This window comes from Dromiciops gliroides, chromosome 1 (assembly GCF_019393635.1).
Source record: "Dromiciops gliroides isolate mDroGli1 chromosome 1, mDroGli1.pri, whole genome shotgun sequence".
In the NCBI taxonomy this organism is placed as follows: Eukaryota; Metazoa; Chordata; class Mammalia; order Microbiotheria; family Microbiotheriidae; genus Dromiciops; species Dromiciops gliroides.
In genome coordinates, this window is record NC_057861.1 from 431,841,822 (window position 1) to 431,864,992 (window position 23,171).

Below are 23,171 nucleotides of genomic sequence, written 5' to 3' on the forward strand. Positions count from 1 at the left end.
AACCTTAGGAGGCAAACCCTCTCTTATTTTACAGTGGAAGAACCAAGAGCCAGAGAAGGGAATGACTTGACCTGAAATCCACAGACACTGAGTGGTCAAGCTGGACCTGGAACCCAGCTGCCAAAAGTGAGCAATCTTATGTAGATTATACATATGCAGTCATGCAAATATATTTTTATTCTTCTTGATTCTTTCTAATATTTCATGGATATTAGATCAAGTATTGGGCTGTCCACCTATATAGTTTATTTTTGCTATCATAACTAGCCTACTTTTCTTAATAAAGCACTTTAAAAATAAAATTCTTATTTTCTCTAGGTTATATGTAAAAACCAATTTTTAACATTCATATAAAAATTTTTTTGAATTCCAAATTTTCTCTCTTCCTATCTCACCTCCCCTCTCTCTGAGACAATAAGCAATTTGATATAGGTTATATACGTTTAATAATGTAAAACATATTACCATATTAGTCATGTTGTGAAGAAGACACAGACCCCAGGGGGGGAAAAACCATGAAAAAAAATACAGAAAGTGAAAAAGATTGTTTCTTCTCTGGAGGAGGATATCATTTTTCAACCTGAGTTCTTTGGAATTGCCTTGGATCATTGTATTGCTGAGAAAAGCTAAATCATTCGCAGTTGATTATTGTACAATATTGCTGTTACAGTGTACAGTGTTCTTCTGGTTCTGATAAAGCATTTTAATAAAAAAAGATGGAACTTTTATTGTAAGTTAGTAGTTGCATTTTTTTTTTTTACATCACGGTCATTTTCACATTTACACGTTATCCGTACAGCAAAACTTCTATCATAACAAAGAAAAACAGTTAAGCATAACCAAACAACACAGCAACCATTCGTGGCAGTGTCAGCAACATTCTGCACCCACAGGGCCCTGTCTCTCCAAGGAAAGTTCGGAGGTCTATTTTCCTTATCTCTTCTCAGGAAACTTGTTTATACATTTATAATTTTTATTGATGCAATTTTATTTTTATATCACTTTCATTTTTAATGTATGCATCTCTTTCCTTTACAACATTGGATTCTTGTTACAAAAAATAAAAAAGAAAAACTAAGCAGCTCCATAAAAACCACCTCCTATGTTCATAGAAGCAAATTTGCCAATATAGGCAATGTTCTGCAACCACAGTCCCCTCATGTCTCTAAAGGGGAATTAAAAAAAAATTTTTTTCTTGAGAGCCACATTCAGTCATTATAACTATACACATTCAATTTCTAAGCCATTTATTTTACAAGAAAAGACAAGGAGAGAAATCTCCAACTTCACACGGTCGTAACAAGCATGATTAAGAAAGAACTGATGTGGGGCGGCTATGGTGGCGCAGTGGATAAAGCACCGGCCTGGATTCAGGAGTACCTGAGTTCAAATCCAGCCTCAGACACTTGACACTTACTAGCTGTGTGACCCTGGGCAAGTCACTTAACCCCATTGCCTGAAAAAAAAAAAGAAGAAGAAGAAACGAACTGATGTTCAAGATATGTGAGCAGATAGTAAGAAAACATGTAGCCACTTAGGAACAAAGTTATGATATTAAAAAATGCACAAGGGTCCCCTATCACCCTCAGAAATGCTCACCTCATTTGGAAGGGAATTTAGCCATTCAGACAATTAAAGGCCATCTGCAGCACATGATGTGGACAATTTATCTTTTTACCCTCTTCCATTAACTGACAGGAATGTAACAGAATATTCATTAGCCTTAGATAAGCTCTGATCAGCTCAGCTCCCTCCCTACCTGGGGCCCTCAACTGTTATGTTATTGATATTGGCGTCTCCTGACACGTCCTGGTACCTCAAGAAAGTCTCTTGGAAGTCAATACTTTAGGATAGTGTATAGCAATGGGAAATGACCCACACATTCCCTGTTAAAATGTGCCTGGGCTTAGGCAGCTATCACACTTATTATCTCCAGAAAAATATAAGGCTGAAGAGACCACTCTTAAGCTCACTAACCCTTGTAAAATGCTTTTATCTGGGGAATTAGAAATGTTTCTCTCTCCTCCCACCCCCTGCCCTGGAAAAGTACCTGAAAAGGTCAGATATAAGAACCATGGGAAAATGATAGATATATTTGCAAGTGATCATATAATTTAAAAATTTTTGACAACACTCTACCATGCTCAAAACTGACCTAGAAAATATGTTCTTTGGATACTCCTGAATAAATGAATATCCTTGAAAGTATCAAACAAGTGAAAATATTTATTAAGGGCATGACTGTACCATCTCCAGGCCCCCTTGAATACCACACCAGTCCTTGGGGTTCTGAGGCATGATTGAAAAATGTAGAAGGGCACTATCTCTGCAGGGGTTGGGGGAGGAAACCATTATTTAGTAAGGATAACATTTAGCAATGAGTATATTGACCAATAGAGAGGAGAAGAAACATTAAACTAGTTGCTCTATCTAATTGTTTATTTTCAAATCATCATTTTATTTAAAGGCTCTAATTGTTTATTTCACATATATAACTGCTCAAGATGAGGAGAGATTTGGACCAGCTATGTGGCCACAGTGGATAGAGCACTGGCCCTGGATCCAGGAAGACCTGAAGTCAAATCCAGGCCTCAGACACTTAACACTTACTAGCTTTGTGACCTGGGCAAGTCACTTAACCCCACTTGCCTCACCAAAAAAAAAAAAAAAGATGAGAGATTAATAATTTTTTTCTCTCACTATATAAGCAATAAATAATGATTTGTACCAACTTGGGATTTCCAACATGTGATCTCTAGGCTCTAGGGCCATTGTTTTTCCCCTTTCTTCTTCTTTGTCTTCTTTTTAATAGGCCATGTTCTCAGTTCTCGTGTTTCTATCATGCCTTTCAGACATTCTTAATATTGGTTATTTTCAATAACATTCTAATGATAAATCAAGAAAAGTTAAAAAACTCATTATAAATTTAGCTGGATTGTTATCTCTTCCAAACAGACTCCAGACACACTTGATAAATTTTATTAGTGCAGAAGATTAAATGAAATTCCAAACAATAAAATGAACACAGTTGGGGCAAGCTAGGTGGTGTAGTGGGAATAAAGCACTGGCCCTGGAGTCAGGCAGGACCTGAGTTCAAGTACGGCTTCAGACACTTAACACTTACTAGCTGTGTGACCCTGGGCAAGTCACTTAACCCCAATTGCCTCACCAAAAAAAAAAAAAAAAAAACCCCAAAAAATGAAACACAGTGACATAATCTCTTTCTAAAAACAGATAATACATAGAATACTTCTGTTAATTCAGTTTAAGCTAATATTATATACAGAATATAGATCACAATACACACAGTAAAACCTAATTTATTTGGGACGAGCATGGTATAAAAGTCACTCTAACTTAGCACAACGTGATATTGTAAAAATTTGAAAAGACACAGCTTTCTACTTTAAAATATAAACTTGTGATGTTACTTAGCTTCATCCATACTTAAATGAGTGGATCTGAAAAATTTGTTCTGAACATATCAAAGCAACTCCTTCAGTAGCTAGTCTTTGCTTATATTGTAATTCTTTAATTGGCATATAAATGATTTCTTATGAAATATTTGACAGAGTTTGTTCTTTTAAAGAAGTCAAAACTTCCCTGCCAGTCTCTTGATGATCAGATCCTTTCTTCCCCTGCAGACAATACAAAGATAAACTTCAACTTGGTTTCCAAATTAGTAAGGTCTAAATTATTGAACATCATCTATAATTTACAATCAAACTATAGTGATCTTTTTTAAAAAAGAAAAGGGTTTTATGAAATTCTTTAAAAATCACTATATGTTTAGGTTTATCCAAATAATTTTTGAAAAAGAAAAAACACATATGTACCATTAAAAGTGGGGGTTTGGGGGCAGCTAGGTGAAACAGTTGATAAAAGCATTGGCCCTGGATTCAGGAGGACCTGAGTTCAAATCTGGCCTCTGACACTTGACACTTACTGGTTGTGTGACCCTGGGAAGTCACTTAACCCTCATTGCCTGGCAAAAAAAGGAAAAAAAAAAGAAGAAAAAAGTGTGGGTTCATGAGTACCATAAAAGTGTAAATGGAAGAGAAAGTATTATATATTTATTAAAATAACAAATGAATGGAAAAAATCTTTTAAATGTCCTCCAATTTCATAGATATTAAACTCCATGAACTTTTCTTATGTTACCATTCCAAAGTTCTCAATTTGTTATTCAGAAGGAGCTGATTTAAGATAATTCCTTCAAGAAAACATTCACAATTAGATGGTGTCCAAAGCAATGCCGGTTGCAGGAGCTATTTCCAAAAGCATCTTAACCCCATCAGAAATAACATGAATGGTTAAGTCTTTTTCCATGACTGCTATTACATACATCTCACAAAAAACATGTGTGAGTTACATCCTGCTAAATACGTTTCTAAATGTGACAATGAATGCTTTTGTAGGAACATGAAACTTGTGTGATAAGCACTGTAAAAGAGCTGTCCTTTACATGCTCCTGGGGCATATGGCCTGTCAATGTAGATACAGTATTCAGAAAGAAGTCTTCTGGTCCCCTGTATCCTTGTTTACACATCTGGTCCTGATAAACAAGATGGATTACAGAGTAGTAAGAATCCTGCCTGTTGTTTCAGTGGTGATGGCTGCTGCATCTGGCATCTTACACCAAGAGGACTCCAGACCTTTCACATCTGACAAACCTCAGAAACCTTGTTCACTACTTGCAGTTTTTTATTACAATGCTGATTCAGGGTGATAAGGTCCAATCTCACAGACATTTAGTCGTTCCTCATAAACCCTCCTCATAAACAATGCAATTTTTCTTTTTTGGGTCCAGATGGGTGATATGGAATCTATGCCTACCACTTGTAGTCTCAGAGCATTGCCTAGCACTGTAAAGTTAAATAACTTACTCCAAAGTCATCCAGTTAGAAAAAGCAGGACTTGATCCCTAGACTTGCTATTTGGTCCAAGTCAGGCCCTCTATCCACTACAACAACCTACTCTAAGTGCAGATTTACAATTTTAAATTTGTAATTGTGCAGTTTTTCTCCACTGCCCATGAACACTATATATGCTTTCATCCTGGGTTTGTTTGCGACTTCTTTATTCTGCGATCAGCTGAGATACTTGCTTACAAATGTAATTTTTTATTTGTTGATGACCAAAAGCAGTCTGTAGAGTAGGACCACTAAAAAGGTAGCCCTTTCATCATTTATGGGATTTTAAGACTTCACATTTTAATTTTCTCCTAAAAATTTAAGGTCCACGTTCTATGATTATACTTTAAATATCTACTAGTCCCATAATAATTCAAATATTGCCTACCATTGTTTGAAAAGCTTTAACTGAAAGGACTCTCCCAGATTATGCTCATCCATGAAAACAGCACATCCCTCTAAAGTTGTTGTAATTAAAGAAATGGCTGCATTTCCACTTAGTTCCTATGAATTTGTCAAGACTACATTATCCTGGGACAGCTAGGTGATGCAGTGGATAAAGCATCAACCCTGGATTCAGGGGTACCTGAGTTCAAATCTGGCCTCAGACACTTGACACTTACTAGCTGTTTGACCCTGGGCAAGTTACTTAACCCTCATTGCCCTGCAAAAAAAAAAAAAAAAAAAGGCTACATTATCCCCAAAAGGTCATCAAGACCAGCTTAAATGTAGAATTTTCAGTCAAAGAAGGTATTTTTACATAATATGGTCACAGAATTTTAGAGCTGGAAGGGACCTCGGGTGTCATTTGGTCCAAATCGAGAAAAAAAAAAAAAAAAGAAAAGGCTTTTCAAAGTGCCTATTAGTACACTGCAAATATGTCAGAGAGATAGACTTTTTGTAACATTTGACTTTATAATAACACTCACAAATGTACTCCTTCAATAACACTGTCATTAATGCCTATGTTATCTTTAGTGAAATGCTCTTATCAAACATCCATGCTCAACATCTATGGTTAAGAAGGATGCATCACAAGCCATCTTCTCTTTTAGCTAGTGAGATTAATGCTTTTTTTGACAGGTGCGAAATAGAATCTCAGATCTGCTAGTTGATTTAAAACAAATACAATTTTAAAATATAGTCACTTGCTAAGTTAACAATTTTTTGTATATGCTGTTACTCGTGTTAGTGGAACAAGTATCCATTTTACTAGCTCTAGTCATCAACTGGCCACTGCTGTTGAAACTGCCTGGATCAGAGCTATCTCTGCAGCATAAGAGACTTCGGAGATATCTCTGGCAATCGGAAGAAGCATAATAATAAATCAAGGGGTCGATGCAACAACTTATGCTGCTGACGCACACACAGAGAAGGTAGATAAAGTAGACTTGCTCAGATGTGGTGCTATAAATAAACAATGAATAATGGGTGATCAGAAAGACATTTGTGGGTCCAAAGCAAATGATGAAGATACAGAACACAGCTGCAGACAAGAGTAAGGCCCGGGTCTTTTTGCTCTGGTTGGCAATGGAGGAAGAACTAAGACACCGGATAATTGACACATAACAGACTGTGGAAATGACTAATGGTACACAAAAGAAAACTGAAGAGAAAGCCAGGAAGTAATAAACAAAGTACCCTTCAAGTTGATCTTGGTTTAAGACATCATGGCAGGTAGTTATATTTAGCTCAGGTATCTCTTTAGTTTGTTCTTTGATAATAAGAGGTACAATACCACCTATGGCAATACTCCATATGGCCAAACAAATGAATGAAGCACGTCCCAATGTGCGCCAGGAGAGAGACTCGATTGGATAGACCACAGCCAGGAAACGGTCCACACTTATGGCTGTCATCAGCATTATTGAAGCATACATGTTACAGTAGAAAGCTGCAGTGACAAAACGACACATTCCAGATCCAAATGTCCAGTCACTTCCAGAAAAGTAGTATGCTATTTTAAAGGGCAGAACACTTGCAAATAGAACATCCGCAGTAGCCAGATGTAACATGTATACTACAGCTGGTTTCTTGATCTTCATTTTCACTAGGAACACAATGATTGCGAGAATATTTAAAGGCAGACTTATCACAAGTACTACAGTATAAACTGAAGGAACAAAGAGAGTCAACCAGGGACCAGTCAGATATCTGGAAGCATCTTCAGACAGAGGTTTGGGTTGTTGCTTTTGATTACGACTTGTCTTATTGATGGGGACTGATATATTTTCAGAACCGTTTTCTTGATAATCCTCCCAGGATGTAAATGATTCATAATCACCAATGATAGTCCTGTATGGAAATGACCTTATGCCCAGAGTACCATTATTTTCCTCAGAGTCTGAAAAAAGGGGAAAAGAAAAAGACAAAATATTAGAGATTAGGAGAGAACATATGAAAAATGCACTTTTGTTTATTTCTGATATCTCATTAGGTAAGATTGGAGTGCAAGGCCTAATTACTTAAGAGGCAATAAAATATAATACAAAGAGTCCAGGATTTAAAATCCATGGACCTGGGTTCAAATCCTTGCTCTGTTACTCACAACCTATGTGATCTTAGGAATGAACTAGATGGTTATTTGGGCCCTTTCCAATGCTAAATATGCTAAATAAATGCTATGGCATCTAGGTGGCACAGTGCATAGTACCGGTCCTGGTGTCAGAAAGATTCATCTTCATGAGTTCAGATCTAGCCTCAGACACTTATTAGCTATATGACCCTGGGCAAGTCACTTAACCCTGTTTGCCTCAGTTTTCTCATCTGTAAAATGAACTGGAGAAGGACATGGCAAACCACTTCATTATCTTTGCCAGGGAAATCCCAAATCAGATCACGAAGAGTTGGACAGGACTGAACAACAACACAACAAATGAAACTTCAGCATGATAAGAAAATGTGACGTCACAGTATGTAAATCAAAAGTATATGTCAGATACTTAACTAGCTCTAAAAACCACATACAACAAGAGTGAGCAAAAATTTCCCTTTCTTGCAAGTCACAAGAGAATAAGCAGTCAAAATTATCTCAGGGAAAGAAACAATTCAGCAGGGTTTGTCCTTCTGGAGCCCTGTGTTGCAAATGCCTGAGAAAGTAGACCAGATGAGATCAGGAAAATGATAACAACTATGGCAGTCCAGAGATCTGTTCCTTTTAAATGGCCACCAAATCTTTAGTGACATAGATAATAATACTACCTTATGATTGTCAAATACTCTTTGAAATTGTTTTCTCTCTCTCCTTCAAAGACTTTCACACATGATCTCATTTAAAATTTCCCCAGGCTCAGTTTCTCATCTACCAAACTTAAGGTGGTTGGCAATCAACTCTAAGATCCATGCCAGTATCAACATTCTATGATTCTGCTGCTCTCAAAATACCTGTCAAGCAAGTGAACTGTCTTCATTGCCCTTGTGGATTTAATTATAATCTCTATGCTGATGATTTCCCAGATCTATGTATCCAGGGCTGACCTCCAAGTCATATTTCTAACTGCCTACCACATGTCTTCAACTGGTATATCCCATAGACATCTTAAACTCAACATGTCTAAAAACTGAACTCAGTGATCTCCCCTCTTCCCCAAGCCCTAACTGCTTCGGACTTTCATATTAACATTGAAGCATCACCATACACTTATTCATGAAGGCTGATAACCTAGGTGTCATCGTTGATTCCTACTCTTGCTCACCTCCTCCCCCCATATGCAATCTGTTGCTAAGTCTTGTTGTTTCTACCTTCACAACACATGTTCTCTTCCCTTGCCTTATGCAGCCCTTACTCTGGTCCAGGAAATAGCCTGCTAGCTTGTCTCTCTGTCACAAGTCTTTCCCCATTCCAGTCTTTCCTCCACTAAGCTCTCAGACTGATCTTCCAAAAGCACCAGGTCTGGCCATGCTTTTATCTCAAAAATGGTGTCATTCAGTAACCAAGCATTTATTAAGTTGCTACAATGTGCCAGGTACTGTGCTAAGTGCTGGCCATGTTAACCCCTTATTCAGTCAACTCCAGTGGCTTCCTTTTGCCCACGTGATCAAATATACAACCCTCTGGTGTTCAGATCCTTTCAAGATCTGGCTCTATCTGATCTTTCTTTATTTCTACCTTACTTCCTTTGATGCATTTTGCAATCCCTTGAAACTGATCTCCCTGCTGTTCTATCTCCTGACTCCCGCCATTTTCACTCATTTTCACCCTTCCTAGAGGACTTATCTCTTTCCTCATCTCCATCTTCTGCCTTCTCAGGTTTCTTTCAAGGTCCAGCCAAAACCTCACCTTCTATAGGAAGTCTTTCTCGATTCCTCTTAATAACCGTGTTTTCCCTCTTTAGATTGCCCTCAGTTTTTCTTGGGTACATTTTGTTTGTATATCGCTAGTCACTTGTTGTCTTCTTCATTAGACTGTGAGCTTCTTGAGGGTAGGAACTGTCTTTTACCTTTATTTGTATGCACAGCACTTAGCACAGTACCTGGCACACTGTAGCAACTTAAGAAATGCTTGGTTACTGAATGACACCATTTTTGAGATAAAAACCAACACAGAGAGGCTATATCTCCCTAAAGTTATACAGCTAGTTTATGAAGAATCAGAGGTAAAGTCAGAGTATGAGGCTGGCATTTGGGACATCTGAGTTGTACCTCTGACTCATCCAAGTTCACAGACCCTTGAAATTGAGTCAACATACCCTTTCATTTACCCCAATTAGATTAAGTGCAACCCCTTTACTTACAGATAGGGGAGACTGAGAATATGAGAGGGAGAGGCAATTTTCCAAGGTCATACAGTGACTATGCCCAAGACTACATACCCCTATTGAGTGGAAATGCTATAATTCAATCTCCATTTTTCTGATTCCAATGCACCAAACTGGACTGTTATTATGAAAATTAGAGTATGATGGATTCTTATAATAATATTCTACCTGCCCCAGAAACATAAACCATATTATATAACTACCACTCCTCAATGGTTTGTTTTGCAAAATGGATGTGGGAAAGAGCTGGAGTTAAAATCAACAGGCTGTTTCAGGCCACCTGATGCCAAATAAATATTATGCTGCAAATTTCTTTCATGCTACAAGGGGCAGCTAGGTGGCACAGTGGATAGAGTGCTAAACCTGGAGTTAGGAAGACCTGAGTTCAAATCCAGCCTCCTACACTTATTAGCTGTATGACCCTGGATCACTTAGTCCTGTTTCTCTCAGTTTTCTCATCTGTAAAATGAGCTAGAGGAGGAAACAACAAATCATTCCAGTATCTTTGCCAAGAAAACCCCAAATGGGATCATGAAGAGTCAGACACAACTGAAAAATGACTGAACAACAAATTCCTTCATGTTATAGCAAGACACCAATTTGAAATGAGTGATTCTAAGACTTTTCATCTTGCTAGGGTTCTACCAAATGACCACACTACTTCTGATGTTGCTATCATTAAGATGAGTTCCTCCAGAGTCCTTACATGTAGTTCTGCCATTGTGGAGGCAAGTCTTTGATAGACTGAGAGTCCTTGGAAGCCAATTGAAAAGTACAAAGTGAGAAATGGAAATAGTAGAGAAAAAATCCAGATGATAAAGTACTCATCCTCTAGAAACAATCTTTCTTATACCCCAGAAGAGATTCTGTCCAAGTTTTTTTCCCCAATCTTATGATTTGGGAATATTTTGTAACTTTCAAAGGTATAGAGACAGGAGATCCAATGGTGTGTTTGAGGGAGAGCCAGGAGACCATTTTGAGCTAGACTGTACATTGAATAAAGGGCAATTCTATGAAATGAGTTTGGAAAAGTAGAGCACAGCCAGATTGCGAATAGTTTTAGAAGCCAAATAGAAGAGTTTGTATTTCATCCCAGAGACAAGAGGAAGTCAATGGAGCTTAGGGCACTGACAGGGTCAGAGCTGTGCTTTGGGACTCTACCATCTATGTACAGTCTGAACAGCAGCAGGGAAAGGCTTGAAGCAGGGAGATCAATTCAGGCATACAAGAGATGATGAGGGCCTGAGCAGAGGTTGTGGGAGCAGAGAGGAGATAGATCTAAGAGATATTGTCAAGGTAGAATAGACAAGAATTGGGGGCTGATTAGACATCTGGGATGAAAGAACAAGAGGGATTTGGAAAGACTATGAGGCAATGAATCTGGGTAGCTGGAAAGATGATGGTGTCCTCAACGGAAATAGAGAAGTTCAAAATGTAAACTATTATTGGAGAAGGGAGATAACAAGTTCTGTTTTGCCTACATGTTAAACTTGTGATTCTTATCTGATACCCAGTTGGAACTCAGGAGAAAGACTAAGGTTGATTATATAAATCTGGGAGTCATTTATATAGAGACAATATGACAGGCAATGTGCAACTACAGCTGTCTAAGCCAAGAAGGTTAAATTTGATTAGATTATATTAATGACACTTATTTTATTCTTAGGTCTAAACTGATTGCTCAGAAATGAAAGGGATTAGTCTATGGTGAGTTCATCTTGGGGAAAAGAAAACAGTCTCTCTGATTTGTTTCCTATATTAGGGATGAGGTAAAAGATAGTATGTCTCCCACCTTTCTCCTTTTACCTATGCTCATACCGTTGACTTAGCCTGTTGCACACTATCAGGTGTTGTGAAGTTATATCTTCACTTCATTCCCCTGAAATCTATTCCTTAGTCACCATGCTGCCAAGACCAGAGACCCAACCCTATAGGACTTAAGCCTTTGTCCCCTGTACTGTCCCCTTGGGCCCCACTCTCCTAATTGGTGATTGTCCCAAGCACCCACTTTATCTAGGACTGAGCTCCAGCTACATACTATACTCCCCAGTTATCTCCTTGACAATCACTGTGCCCCATTGAGTCTTCCCTTTCGCTCATTCCCTTCATACTTTTGAAACCACAATCAAATCAACTCTTGTCACTGATTCTGGGAAGGAGCAATCTACCCCCTATAGCTCTATTCCTCATCTCTGTAACTTTCCAAACCACAACCCTGGTGCCTATTCCCTTAGATGTATTATCCCCTCTCCTCATTAGAATGTAAGCTCTTTGGGGCAGCTAGGTGGCACAGTGGATAGAGCACCGGCCCTGGAGTCAGGAGTACCTGAGTTCAAATCCGGCCTCAGACACTTAACACTTACTAGCTGTGTGACCCTGGGCAAGTCACTTAACCCCAATTGCCTCCCTAAAAAAAAAAAAAGAAGAAGAAGAAGAAGAAGAAGAAGAAGAATGTAAGCTCTTTGAGGGCAATCAGTCTTCATTTTTTTTTTTGTATTTTTATCCCCAGTACTTAGCAAAGTGTCTGACCCAAAGTAAGCACTTAATTGTTTTTGCACTCATTTGTTCATATTGGACATTTCTCTTCCCTCACCCATGAATAATTTTTCAGGATGCTAAGAGGCATATCTTACTTTCAAGGAAAGCAAAAAAATATTGATTTATTTTTATTGATTTTATTTTATTTTATATATTGATTTAAGTATTTATTAAGTATACCCAGAAAAGTTGAAAAATATGAATTAACTTTCAACTTCTTAGGAGCGAAACTAAAAATAGACTTGTGTGTCTTTAAAAAAAGCCATTCTTTCCATTTTGTCTTGTACCTTATATACTTCCCCTTTACTCTGACCATGTTTACAGTTTATGGGGACTAGCATCACATTCTGTCAGCCTAAGGTCTGAGGTTACTCAGGGATATTGGGAGTCTCTGTGTGAGTTGAAAGAGAAGGGTGAATGGAAACTGGAGCTTGAATTCCATGATGATGCAATAAAAGAAAAATGTCTGACCTGGGGACACTAAAGTGTAAGACACAAGACATACAATTTGTCTTCCCATTAGTCCTGGGAGCCTGGCCAAACTAACAGCTTTTGAAAGACAGAGAATAGAAAGTGCATGTGGGACCATACATGCACACCAACACCCACATACTATATACTCATATGTACTAATTGCTACACTGTTTAAGAACAAAACTATTTCAAAACTGCTAAATAACCAAAATTAAGCTTCCTGTAAACCACTACCAGATCTAAAAAAAAGGTGCCACCATAACATTTATTCCATATTTACTACTCTATCATTAGCATACAGAAAAAATGTATTTCCAAGCTCATCTTTTGCAAGAATTTATTCTCAAAGGCATCTTCCTTGGGCCAGGTTTCCTTGAAGTTGGAACATTTACAAGAGAAAAACAATACCATTCAAACAATTTGTTTTACACAGAGCCATTCTCTAGTTTCCAGGAAGAATTCAAAATCCCTTGATTAAATACTTTTCTAAGGTGTTGCCTTTCCTTATAGCTGAGGGCTCAATGTAAAGGTGCTTTTTAGTGTCCATTGATAGTAAGGAGACAGCAAGTCTGTTCAAGCTTATTTGAGGCTTCACAAACCAGCCCAAGGCCTTTAGGCTAAAAGTGAAGTCACAGTACAATACATTGCTCTTTGTACATATGTAATAAATGGACTGTTCTAAGGTATTTGTTTTGTTTTGTTTTTGTTTTGTGGGGCAATGAGGGTTAAGTGACTTGTCCAGGGTCACACAGCTAGTGTCAAGTGTCTGAGGCTGGATTTGAACTCAGGTCCTCCTGAATCCAAGGCCAGTGTTTTATCCACTGCGCCACCTAGCTGCCCCTTTGTTCTAAGGTATTTTAAAGGTCAAGTAGAAATAGCCTATAGACTTGCTAAAAATTTTCTTTATCATCTACTGTTTTGTTGTCAAGGTATTGATTAGCAACAAGGAATTCTAGATCCCAAAACAAGTTCTCAGAATTCTGGTTAGAACCTCATCTGCAGAGGTACCTTATAAAGAATAGACTTCTATTGAATGAAGGTATTGATACCTTCTGCTAGAGATGATGAAATCTGTTTCTCTAGAGTTTTTTTTTAAGTGAGGCAATTGGGGTTAAGTGACTTGCCCAGGGTCACACAGCTAGTAAGTGTTAAGTGTCTGAGGCCGGATTTGAACTCAGGTACTCCTGACTCCAGGGCTGGTGCTCTATCCACTGCGCCACCTAGTTGCCCTTTTTTTTTTTTAATGGTGGGATAGGCAACAATTTTTCTGATTTAGATGGTATCTTGCCTAGAAGAAGAGGGATGAACTGGATGATCTTTCAAGGTCCCATTTAAAAATTTATGACTCAATGGCTTCACACAATGCATCACTCTCAATTCTGGTACAATGTGATTTGATTCTTTTGGAATTACTCTGGGGATAAACATCCAAGCAAAAGCTTGAGTTTCTGGTCATTTTCCAACAAAGGAGAACTAGTTGATTTTTGTTCAATATTTTCCTACGGTTAAAACCTCTGTCCAGCTCTCTGGGAGGAAGAAAAAAGATGAAGAAATAAAGGACAACACCATTGCTATACATATACCTCAAAGAGATCAAAGAAAGAGATAAAGGATTTAGGTGAACAAAAATATTTATAGCAGCTCTTGGGGAATAGATAACCATATTATGATGCATGAATGTAATTGAGCATTATTGCCCCACAGGAAATGACAAAATGGACAGTTTCAGAGGAAACTATGAGGTGCTCTATGGATTGATGCAGAGTAAAGTGAGCAGAACTAGAAAAACTGATACAAGAAAAACATCATAGAGAAAAAACAACTTTGAAAGACTTTAAAACTCTAATCAATGCAACGATAAGCTAGGAGTCCAGAAGACTAAAAGTAAAATATATTACTTATCATCGATTGACTTAAAATGCACAGAAAGGCAGACATTTTCAGTCATGGCCAAAGTAGGTCTATGCATGTTTAAGATGAGGATTTTATTTTTGTTTTTACTTTTGTTTTTGTTGTTGTTCAGTTAAGGGAGGAGATTGTGAGAGGAATAGCTTATAAATGCATGTAAAAGTAATAACATTTTTTTAATTGAAAAGAGAAAGAAAAGTGAGGAAAATGTTGAAGTGAAGAAAATAATAGACAGGAACATTTTCAAAGGTCAAAAGGAAAATAGGAGGTATATTTGGTTGAGACCTTAGGCTCAAATCAGATAAAGCCTCATCTGCTTATCATTAGAAATTAAGAGTACAAAGTATGAGTCTACTTTATTACATACACTTGAAGAAAGAGCAGCTTCTTTAAAGAACCACAAAAATTTGTAGGCTCCTTCCAGCCCCTGTACCTAACATAAGATCATGTAGCTCTTAATCTTTTAAATGGATAATTAATTACTAAGTTTGCAATTGTGATAAATATTATCAGTAGAGAGCCCTTAACCCCAGGGGATGCATGGTCAAACGTTTGGCAACAGGGAGTTTTCTGAGGAAGAAACCCAAACTTATCAATAGCTATATAGGAAAAAATGCTCCAAATCATTGATAATTAGGGAAATGCAAATTAAAATAACTCTAAATATTTATTTCATACCCAACAGGTTGGCAAAGTTGACAAAAAAGGAAAGTGACCAGTCCTTTGAAGGTTTTTTGTCATTGTTTTTGTTGAGACTCAAAGCTTGTGATTTCTGTCCCATAGTAAATTAACAGCATTATTTCTCATACCTCTCCTCTATGCTAATGAATTTACCCATCTGTTCAATGATACTCATTCAGACATGTGACTAAGTGAATTTATTTACCTATATTTGGCAATTACATAATTTTTTCATCAAGAACTGTGAAGGAAATTTTGAACTTGGGCACATGCCAGTGAGTAACCCTGCCCTTCAGAGAGGGAAAATGAACAAGATAAAGAAAACAGAGTGAAGTTAGTAGACAAAATAGGGGAAACAAAAGTTAAATAAAATTCAAGGCTAGTGCGGTATTATCTCCCTCTCCCTAAGGTGAGCTTCTTTAGGCCAGGGACCATGGTTTTTGTTTGTTTTGTTTGTTTTGTTTTTGGGGATTTTTTTGCTTTTCTTTGTATCTCTAGCAAAGTGCCTAGGACATAGTGGGTTTTTAATAAATGTTTGTTGACTGACTAGTTCTTTGAATCAAAAGACCTGAGTAATAGTATCTCAGTTTTCTCATTTGTAAACTGTTATTAATAATAATACTCTCATTAGTTGTCTCATAGGGTTGGGGAGAAAGATGCTGTCCACCTTTAAATAATATTTTATTATAATACCCCTTTATTATAGGGGTTAAAAACAAGGGAAATAAGTGGAGAAAAATTCTCTGCTGCTCTAACACACTTTCCATACTATTTGAAGGTCCACTGATAATCATTGAATAAAATCTTCAAAAATTATGGTGACCAAAATAATTCCTTATTTTGTTGCCAGCGTGGTGATATGCCTCCTTATGCTTCCCTCCATTGGTTCTCAAATGACCAACATAATTTCCCCTACTTTGTACCACCATTTTAGGCTGCTCTTTCTTTTAATTGTTTCCCAAATTCCCCTTTTATTCAATTATGGTTTTTCCTCAATGTTATAGAATTTACTGACCCTGGGTTCTCAAAGGCTATGACAATATAGCACAAACTCTTATGGTTTCTGCCAATATGGAGAGGATTCAAGTATGGGCCCATACTTGGTGCTGCAGTGGATATAGCACTGGGTCTGGAATGAGGAAGGCCTGAGTTCAAATCTGACCTCAGATACTTAGGAGTTATATCACCCCACCCAAGTCACTTAACCCTTATTTGCCTCAGTTTCCTCATCTATAAAATGGGGATATTTATACCTAATGAACAGAGTTATTGTGAGCCTCAAATGAAATAAAACATTTTGTAAATGTCAAAAATGTGGGGAAAAATCACTTAGCACAATGCCTGGTACACAGTAGACACTATATAAATGCTTATTTTCTTCCTTTCTGTGATATGATGCAACAGTGGGGCAAGATTTTAGTTAAATAAAAAGGGAAACCAGGGGAATCTGAGAAATCCAATAGCCTAAAATTTGAGACTGTAGTTTTTCTCCTTCCTATTTTCAAGCTCTTCAGGCACAAGGATCCTACTTGAAGGCTGCTGATGACATATAAAAAAATTTGAAATAAAAAGTGTGCCCCAGGGAAAATTGTGAAATAGGTAAAAAAGTATAGTGTTTTCTCTTGTGGGTGATAGTCCAAGTGCCCATTGTCTCCATGCAGGGATCTCTATTATCCAACCTACTGCAGCTTCCTGACTCTTTTCATTCCTTTTTTGCGATTCTTCTTTTGCTTTTTTTGGGGGGGGGGTGTTGGGGGGAGAGGCAGTCAGGGTTAAGTGACTTGCCTAGTGCCACACAGCTAGTAAGTATCTAAGGCCAGATTTGAACTCAGGTCCTCCTGACTCCAGACCAGTGCTCTAATCCATTGCACCACATAGCTGCTCCTCTTCTTTGCAATTCTTATCAAATTTTATCAGTCCTGAACTATATCCCCTTAGCATTTTACTCAAAGCTTTTCCACCAAGTTAATATTCCCCTGGAACTAAAACAATAATCAACAACAATTCAAACTTACAAAATGCTCCAAAGCTTACAAAACACTTACGAAAGTTCTATGAAGGAGGGATACCAAATGTTATTGTGCTCATTTTATAGATAATGAAACTAAGGGTCAGAATGATTACATGACTTGTCTATGGTTAAAATAGCTAGTATGTATTGGAGTTGGAACTCTGTGTATTCCTCTGAACACATGATGTTGCCTCATTATAGTAATAGTACTAAAAACTTCACAGGATCACAGCCTTGGAAGTGGAAGGGACCTCAGAGTCCAACTTCCTCATTTTACAGATGAGGAAAGTCAGACCTAGGAAGGGCAAATGACTTGTACAGGGTAACACATAGCAAGCAGCAGAAAAACATATGAACCTAAGTTCTCTCACTCCAGAGTGTGTAAACTTTTTTCCAGGGCCTTCTTTCAGCTGCTGCACATAAGATCATTTAGTTCTTAATCTTTTACATGTATAATTATTAACTTTAATAACTGAGATTGTATTTGTGATAAATATAATCGGTAGAAAGCCTTTGATTCCAACAGGGAGTTTGCTAAAGAAGAAACCCAAACTATGAATGTTATATGGGAAAAATGCTACAAATCACTAATAATTAGGGAAATGTAAATTAAAGCACTTCTAAACATCTACTTCATATACATCAAATTGGCAAAGTTGACAAAAACGGAAAGTGACAAATGTAGTGGCTGTTGGAAAACAAGCACATTAATGCACTGTTGGTGGAGCTATGAATTGGTGTAGTCTTTCTGGAAAGCAATTTGGAATTATAGCTAAAATGTTACTAAACTCTATTTACCCTTTGACCCATAATACCTTTACAAGGCCTATGTTCCAAATATGTCAAAGAAAGAGAAAAATGACCAGTGTGTACTGACAAAATATCAGTAGACCCCCTGTTTTCCAGAGGTAAGGCCCAGAAAGCAAGCTGTGCCCTGGGCTTGGAAAGATACCAATCCTTTGCAATCGCCCTCTGGATGACTCTGGATGATCTGGATTGATTAATGGATATCAACTTGACAGGCCATTTGCAGTGGTTGACAAAATCACATAATTCCCTAGGTGTTCTCTGAGCTGGACAAGCACAGGACAAACTTGGAAAGTTCTGCAATGAATCAAATTTGTCACATGCTTTCTGATCCCTCATTGTCAGGATTACAACTCACTGGGAAGCCACCAGTATAAGTATTGGCAGGGAAGATTTCATTGATGAGCTGACATTTCAGGTGGCCCCTGAAAGGTGTTAAATTTGAACAGGGGGATAATGAGAATGGTTCAAATGTAGACAATAATGTGGGTAAAAGCAAGTAGGAAATAGAAAGCAGGATCTATACAGAATAATGTAAGATAAAGGGAATAGAGAGAAATGAGGGTAGAAAGGTAATATTAAATCAGATAATGAAGGTACCTGAATATCATATGGAAAAGCTGAGATTTCATTTGCTAGGCAAAAGGAACAGAGGCTTAATGAGTATTTATTGACTGGTTGAATTTCAGCAGTCCAGAACAATTAGTGTTATCTTAATCAGTGTTCTGTTGTGAAGGGAAAGCATTTGTTAGCCTAACCAAACTACAGAATCAGAATTTTGAAATTTGAAAGGATGTTAAATATCTTCTAAGGGCAGCTAGGTGGTGCAGCGGATAGAGTCAAGCCTGGAGTCAGGAAGACATCTTCCTGAGTTCAAATCTGGCCTCAGACACTTACAAGCTTATGTAACCCTGGACAAGTCACTTAACCCTTTTTGCCTCAGTTTCCTTATCTGTCAAATGAGTTGGAGAAGGAAATGGTAAACCACTACAGTATTTTTGCCAAGAAAAACCCAAATGGAGTCAAAAAGAGGTGGACACAACTGAAAAATGACTCAACTAATTATCATCTACTTCAACTTTTCACCCAATTTCATGAATTTGCCTTTCCCCCCCAAGAACATAACTGAAGTTATCCATCCTCCAATTCAAAATTTCCCCTTAAGGAGTTACTTTTCTCATACCCAGGGGGATAAACTACAGTTCAAATTGTTACCTTGTACTGGGTGAAAAACTGTAAATTATATGAAGTGATTTTTGTTTTAGCTTCTGGAAACTAGCAAAATGTATCCAGTCCCTTTTCTATGCCTCAACACTTTAATTCAGCTATAATCTATCCACCCCTACAAATCTTCTCTTTTCTGAGCCAAATAGAGTTCATTCTACTATTTGTCATCTGCCAAGTTCTTCAATAAAATGTTGGATTAACATTTTGGGTCACACTTTGATTCATATTAAGCTTCATTAGACTAATTCCTTTGCTTGAACTTTCATTGGCCAGGTGTCCACCATCCTGTAATTGTGAACTTGATTTTTTAACCTGAGTGCCAGACTTTACACATATTTCTATTAAGCTTTATTTTATTCTTTTTGGCCCATCAAAAATGCTTTGAATCTTGATTCTATCCCTTAAAATATTAGTGTGCTATACCTTTTGAATCTATTCCTTGCTAAAATTCATTAGCATGTTTTCAACCAAATCACTAAATTAAAATGGTGAGATAGGACAAAATCCTGTGGTCAACCACTGCAGTCGACCTATCAAGTTAATATCCACTAATCAACATTCAGTATGGTTGTTTTATAGGCTATAAGTTGATTTGATTTTGCTACCAACCAATCTGCATTTCCTCATCCTCTTCATGAGGATATAATTAAAGTCTGTGTCAAATGACTTGCTTAAATCAAAATATATTATGGTGGTATTCTCCTGTTCTTACAATTTAGTAATCATATCAAAAAAGGGAAATTGGTTTGATTCAACTTTGTTTAAGTGAATCCATACTGGTTCCTAGTAATCACTGTTTTGTTTCTTAGAGCTTGCAAAAAATTTGTTTAATAAACCATTCTAGAATTATCCCAGGGATTTATTGACATCTATCCTAATTGGTAAAAAAAATTAGGACATTGGAAGACTTATATAAACTAAGCTATAGTGAAGGAGAGTATTTTACATAATAACAGCAATATTGTTTGATGGAGAACTGTGAATGATATAACTATTCTCAATGATATAATGATCCAAGACAGTCCCAAAGGATTAATGATAAAGCATGCCATCCATCTCCAGAGAAAGATCTGATATTGATTCAACACAGACTGAAGCATGTTATTTATCACTTTCTTTTGAGTGTTCTTATACAAAATGACTAATATGGTAATGTTTTACATAATTGCACATGTATAACCTATGTCTGCTTACTGCCTTAGGGAGGGGGAAGGGGAGAGAGGGAGGGAGGGATAGAATTTGGAACTCAAATCTTTAAGTAGAAATGTTTATTAAAAATTAGGATATTTGCCATTTGGTACCTCTTACCCAATTCTATTCAATTGCTTGTATGTCCTTTATGTTTATCTTTAGCCATAGTGTGATTCTTAGTGATGCTATTCTTAGAATGTACAGTAGTAGAGAAAGCTTACAAGACCAGGAAGATCTCTGGCACACACAAATCCCCTTTAATGTACTCAATAAACACAAAATGCTTTTAGGTTCTGTTTTATGGCAGTGTGATTATTTTTGTGACTCTTTTACATTAGTTTTAGGTGTGAAAATATTCGGTCCCTGAATGATAAAATTAACCTTACAATGAATTTCTCTTCAAGCACCAAACAAAACACATGGGGGAGAAAACTTCCTCTGTTGCATTTTAACTTCTGTCTATCTACACTATTGTGAATAATTTCAGAGTACACCCATTCTTACTGTCTGATCCTGTTAGCCTTCTCTCTGAATAATATATATTTTTTAAAGTATAGCAATTCTATTCTACTTTCAATCTACTGTATTCAATCTCAAGTGTTATGTAATCACATTCCCATGGCCAGCATCTGAAGTCTAAAAACACCCCTGAACATTTATAAAACTGAAAAGATTAACAACTGGCTCCCATGGCCTCACCTGGTAAAGTAGCCAGTTACCTGAGAACAATTTGCTGATCGGAAAATCATTCTCTTAGGTAAAGCAAGTGAAGGAAGTAAAACTAATGCTGAAGAAATTCTGAAACTTTTGATGGGAGAGTATGAGAGAAACCAATTTTGTAGAATAAATATTTTTTCTCCTGTTTATTTAAGGGAAACCATTTCTAGCGATCAAAATAGAAACAAGCTCTGTTCTTGTCATTCCTTGGGAGTAGTGACTGTCTCGTTTTCGTCTTGATATACATAGCCTAGAACATAGTACAGTGTCCAGTGAGAGTTTGTGGATGGATCAGGGGCAAATTCACTAGTTAGAAGGTTTTATTCTTTGTCTTTTACCTCCTCTGTAAAATGGGAAGGGGTTAAACAACAAAAACAATAACAAAACTAATCAGGAACCTTAGTTTAGACTAATAAACTGATTTGATAGGCGGCTTGTCCTAGATTATTGAGTGTTGGATTTAGACCTAGGTTCAAATTCTACCCAGGTCACACTTAGCGGTGTGTGCATGGGCAAATTGTTTAACTACTTTAAGCCTCAGTTTCCTTATCTGTAAAACAGAATAGTAATAACTATCTCACGTCGTTGTTGTGAAGTTCCGAGATAATGAATACGAAGAACTTTGGAAACCCTTAAAGCTTCCATGTCATAATTGTAAAGCAGTTTGGGACACTTTCCTTATGCGTAGTTTGGGGACTAACGGCAAAGTGGCAAGACAATGTACTGTGGGAGGTGCCATCTTAACCCACCCCAGGAAACCGTGAGCTGTCCCCCAAATCCCACATCAGCTCCGGTACCATATGCTTCTCCCCAGAATACAAAGGGCACCTGCTCATTCATTGCCCCAGGGCACGATTCTCGGGGCAAGCGCACCAAATCTCAGAGCAGATGCTGGGTTCTCCCTGATACTTTTTGGGCGAAGGGCGGGATCCAGGGGACTTCAGCAGGCGCGGCGGGAATCCAGTCTCGCCCATGTATTAAAGCCCAGGTGTGAACTGCCCGACCGGCCCTCTTCCACCCTGGGAGCCCCCTACTCCTCCGACGGCCTATATTCATCCCCACTGAAGTCCGGCATGCGGGAAGAAGGGCCTTACTGGGGGCTCTTACCTGGAGGATGTGCTGGGGTCTGGGAGCACGGCAGGGAGCCCAACAAGCTGAACCCCAAGCAGGCAAACAGGAGGAGACGCGGCCCCATTGTCCACAGCGGGACACCCCTCCCTCCTCCTCTCCTTCCCCTCTCCCCCTCACTGCTGCCGCCGCTTTGTCCCCCGGTGGTGCGACCCTCTTTCTTCCCTGGCAGCCCAGGAAGGAGAGGAGGTGGACTCGTTGCTCCACTCTGGGTCAGAGGCAGAACCTAGGTCTGGGCAAGGGCAGGGAGGCCGGAGGGGTGGGGTGGGGGGGCGCTTCTCAGCCAAGCAAACCCCTCGGGCCTGCTTTGCGTCCGCTCGCGCTTTCCCTTTGGCCTCTGGCAGGATGTTGGTCTGTCGATCAGACTTGAGTGTCTGTCCTAAGGACGCACCCCCTACCCCCACGCAGCTTGGGCGGGCCCCGGAGAAAGAATGAGTGAGTAGCTCGGCTCTCTGGCCTCGGCAGGGGTGCGCGGCTTGGAGGTGAGGGGGACCACGCAGGGGGCTCGCGGCTCTCACAGTCCCTGGAGACCCCAGGCTGTTGCAGACTCCTCTGCTATTTTCTTTTCCTTCCTTCACTGCCCACTGGCTCCCCCTGGGTTGTTTCTCCAGGCTCTGATGCTAGAGAAAGAAGGAGGCGCATCTAGGGTCTTGCTCGCCCCGCTGTCTGGTGCCCCCTCTCTGTTCCTCTCTCCCGCTGCCCGCCTGCTGCTGCTGCTGCTGCTGCTGCTGCTGCTGCTGTTGCTTGTCAGAGCCCCGCTCCTGGAGGGGTCAGGTCTCCTATCTGCCCTCCTCCTTCCTTCCCCCAGGAGGCCCCCAG

General features: G+C 38.6%; 1 protein-coding gene across 1 annotated transcript; it reads right to left on the bottom strand.

The window, feature by feature from the left end:
• Window positions 1-5,618: 5,618 nt before the first annotated feature.
• F2R (coagulation factor II thrombin receptor) lies at window positions 5,619-22,492 on the bottom strand. The gene is made up of 2 exons (XM_043979942.1): window positions 22,332-22,492; window positions 5,619-7,257 (listed from the first exon to the last, which is right to left on the bottom strand). Exons 1-2 carry the CDS (start codon window positions 22,417-22,419, stop codon window positions 6,065-6,067), a joined length of 1,281 nt encoding a protein of 426 aa, XP_043835877.1. The 5' UTR covers window positions 22,420-22,492; the 3' UTR covers window positions 5,619-6,064.
• Window positions 22,493-23,171: the final 679 nt, after the last annotated feature.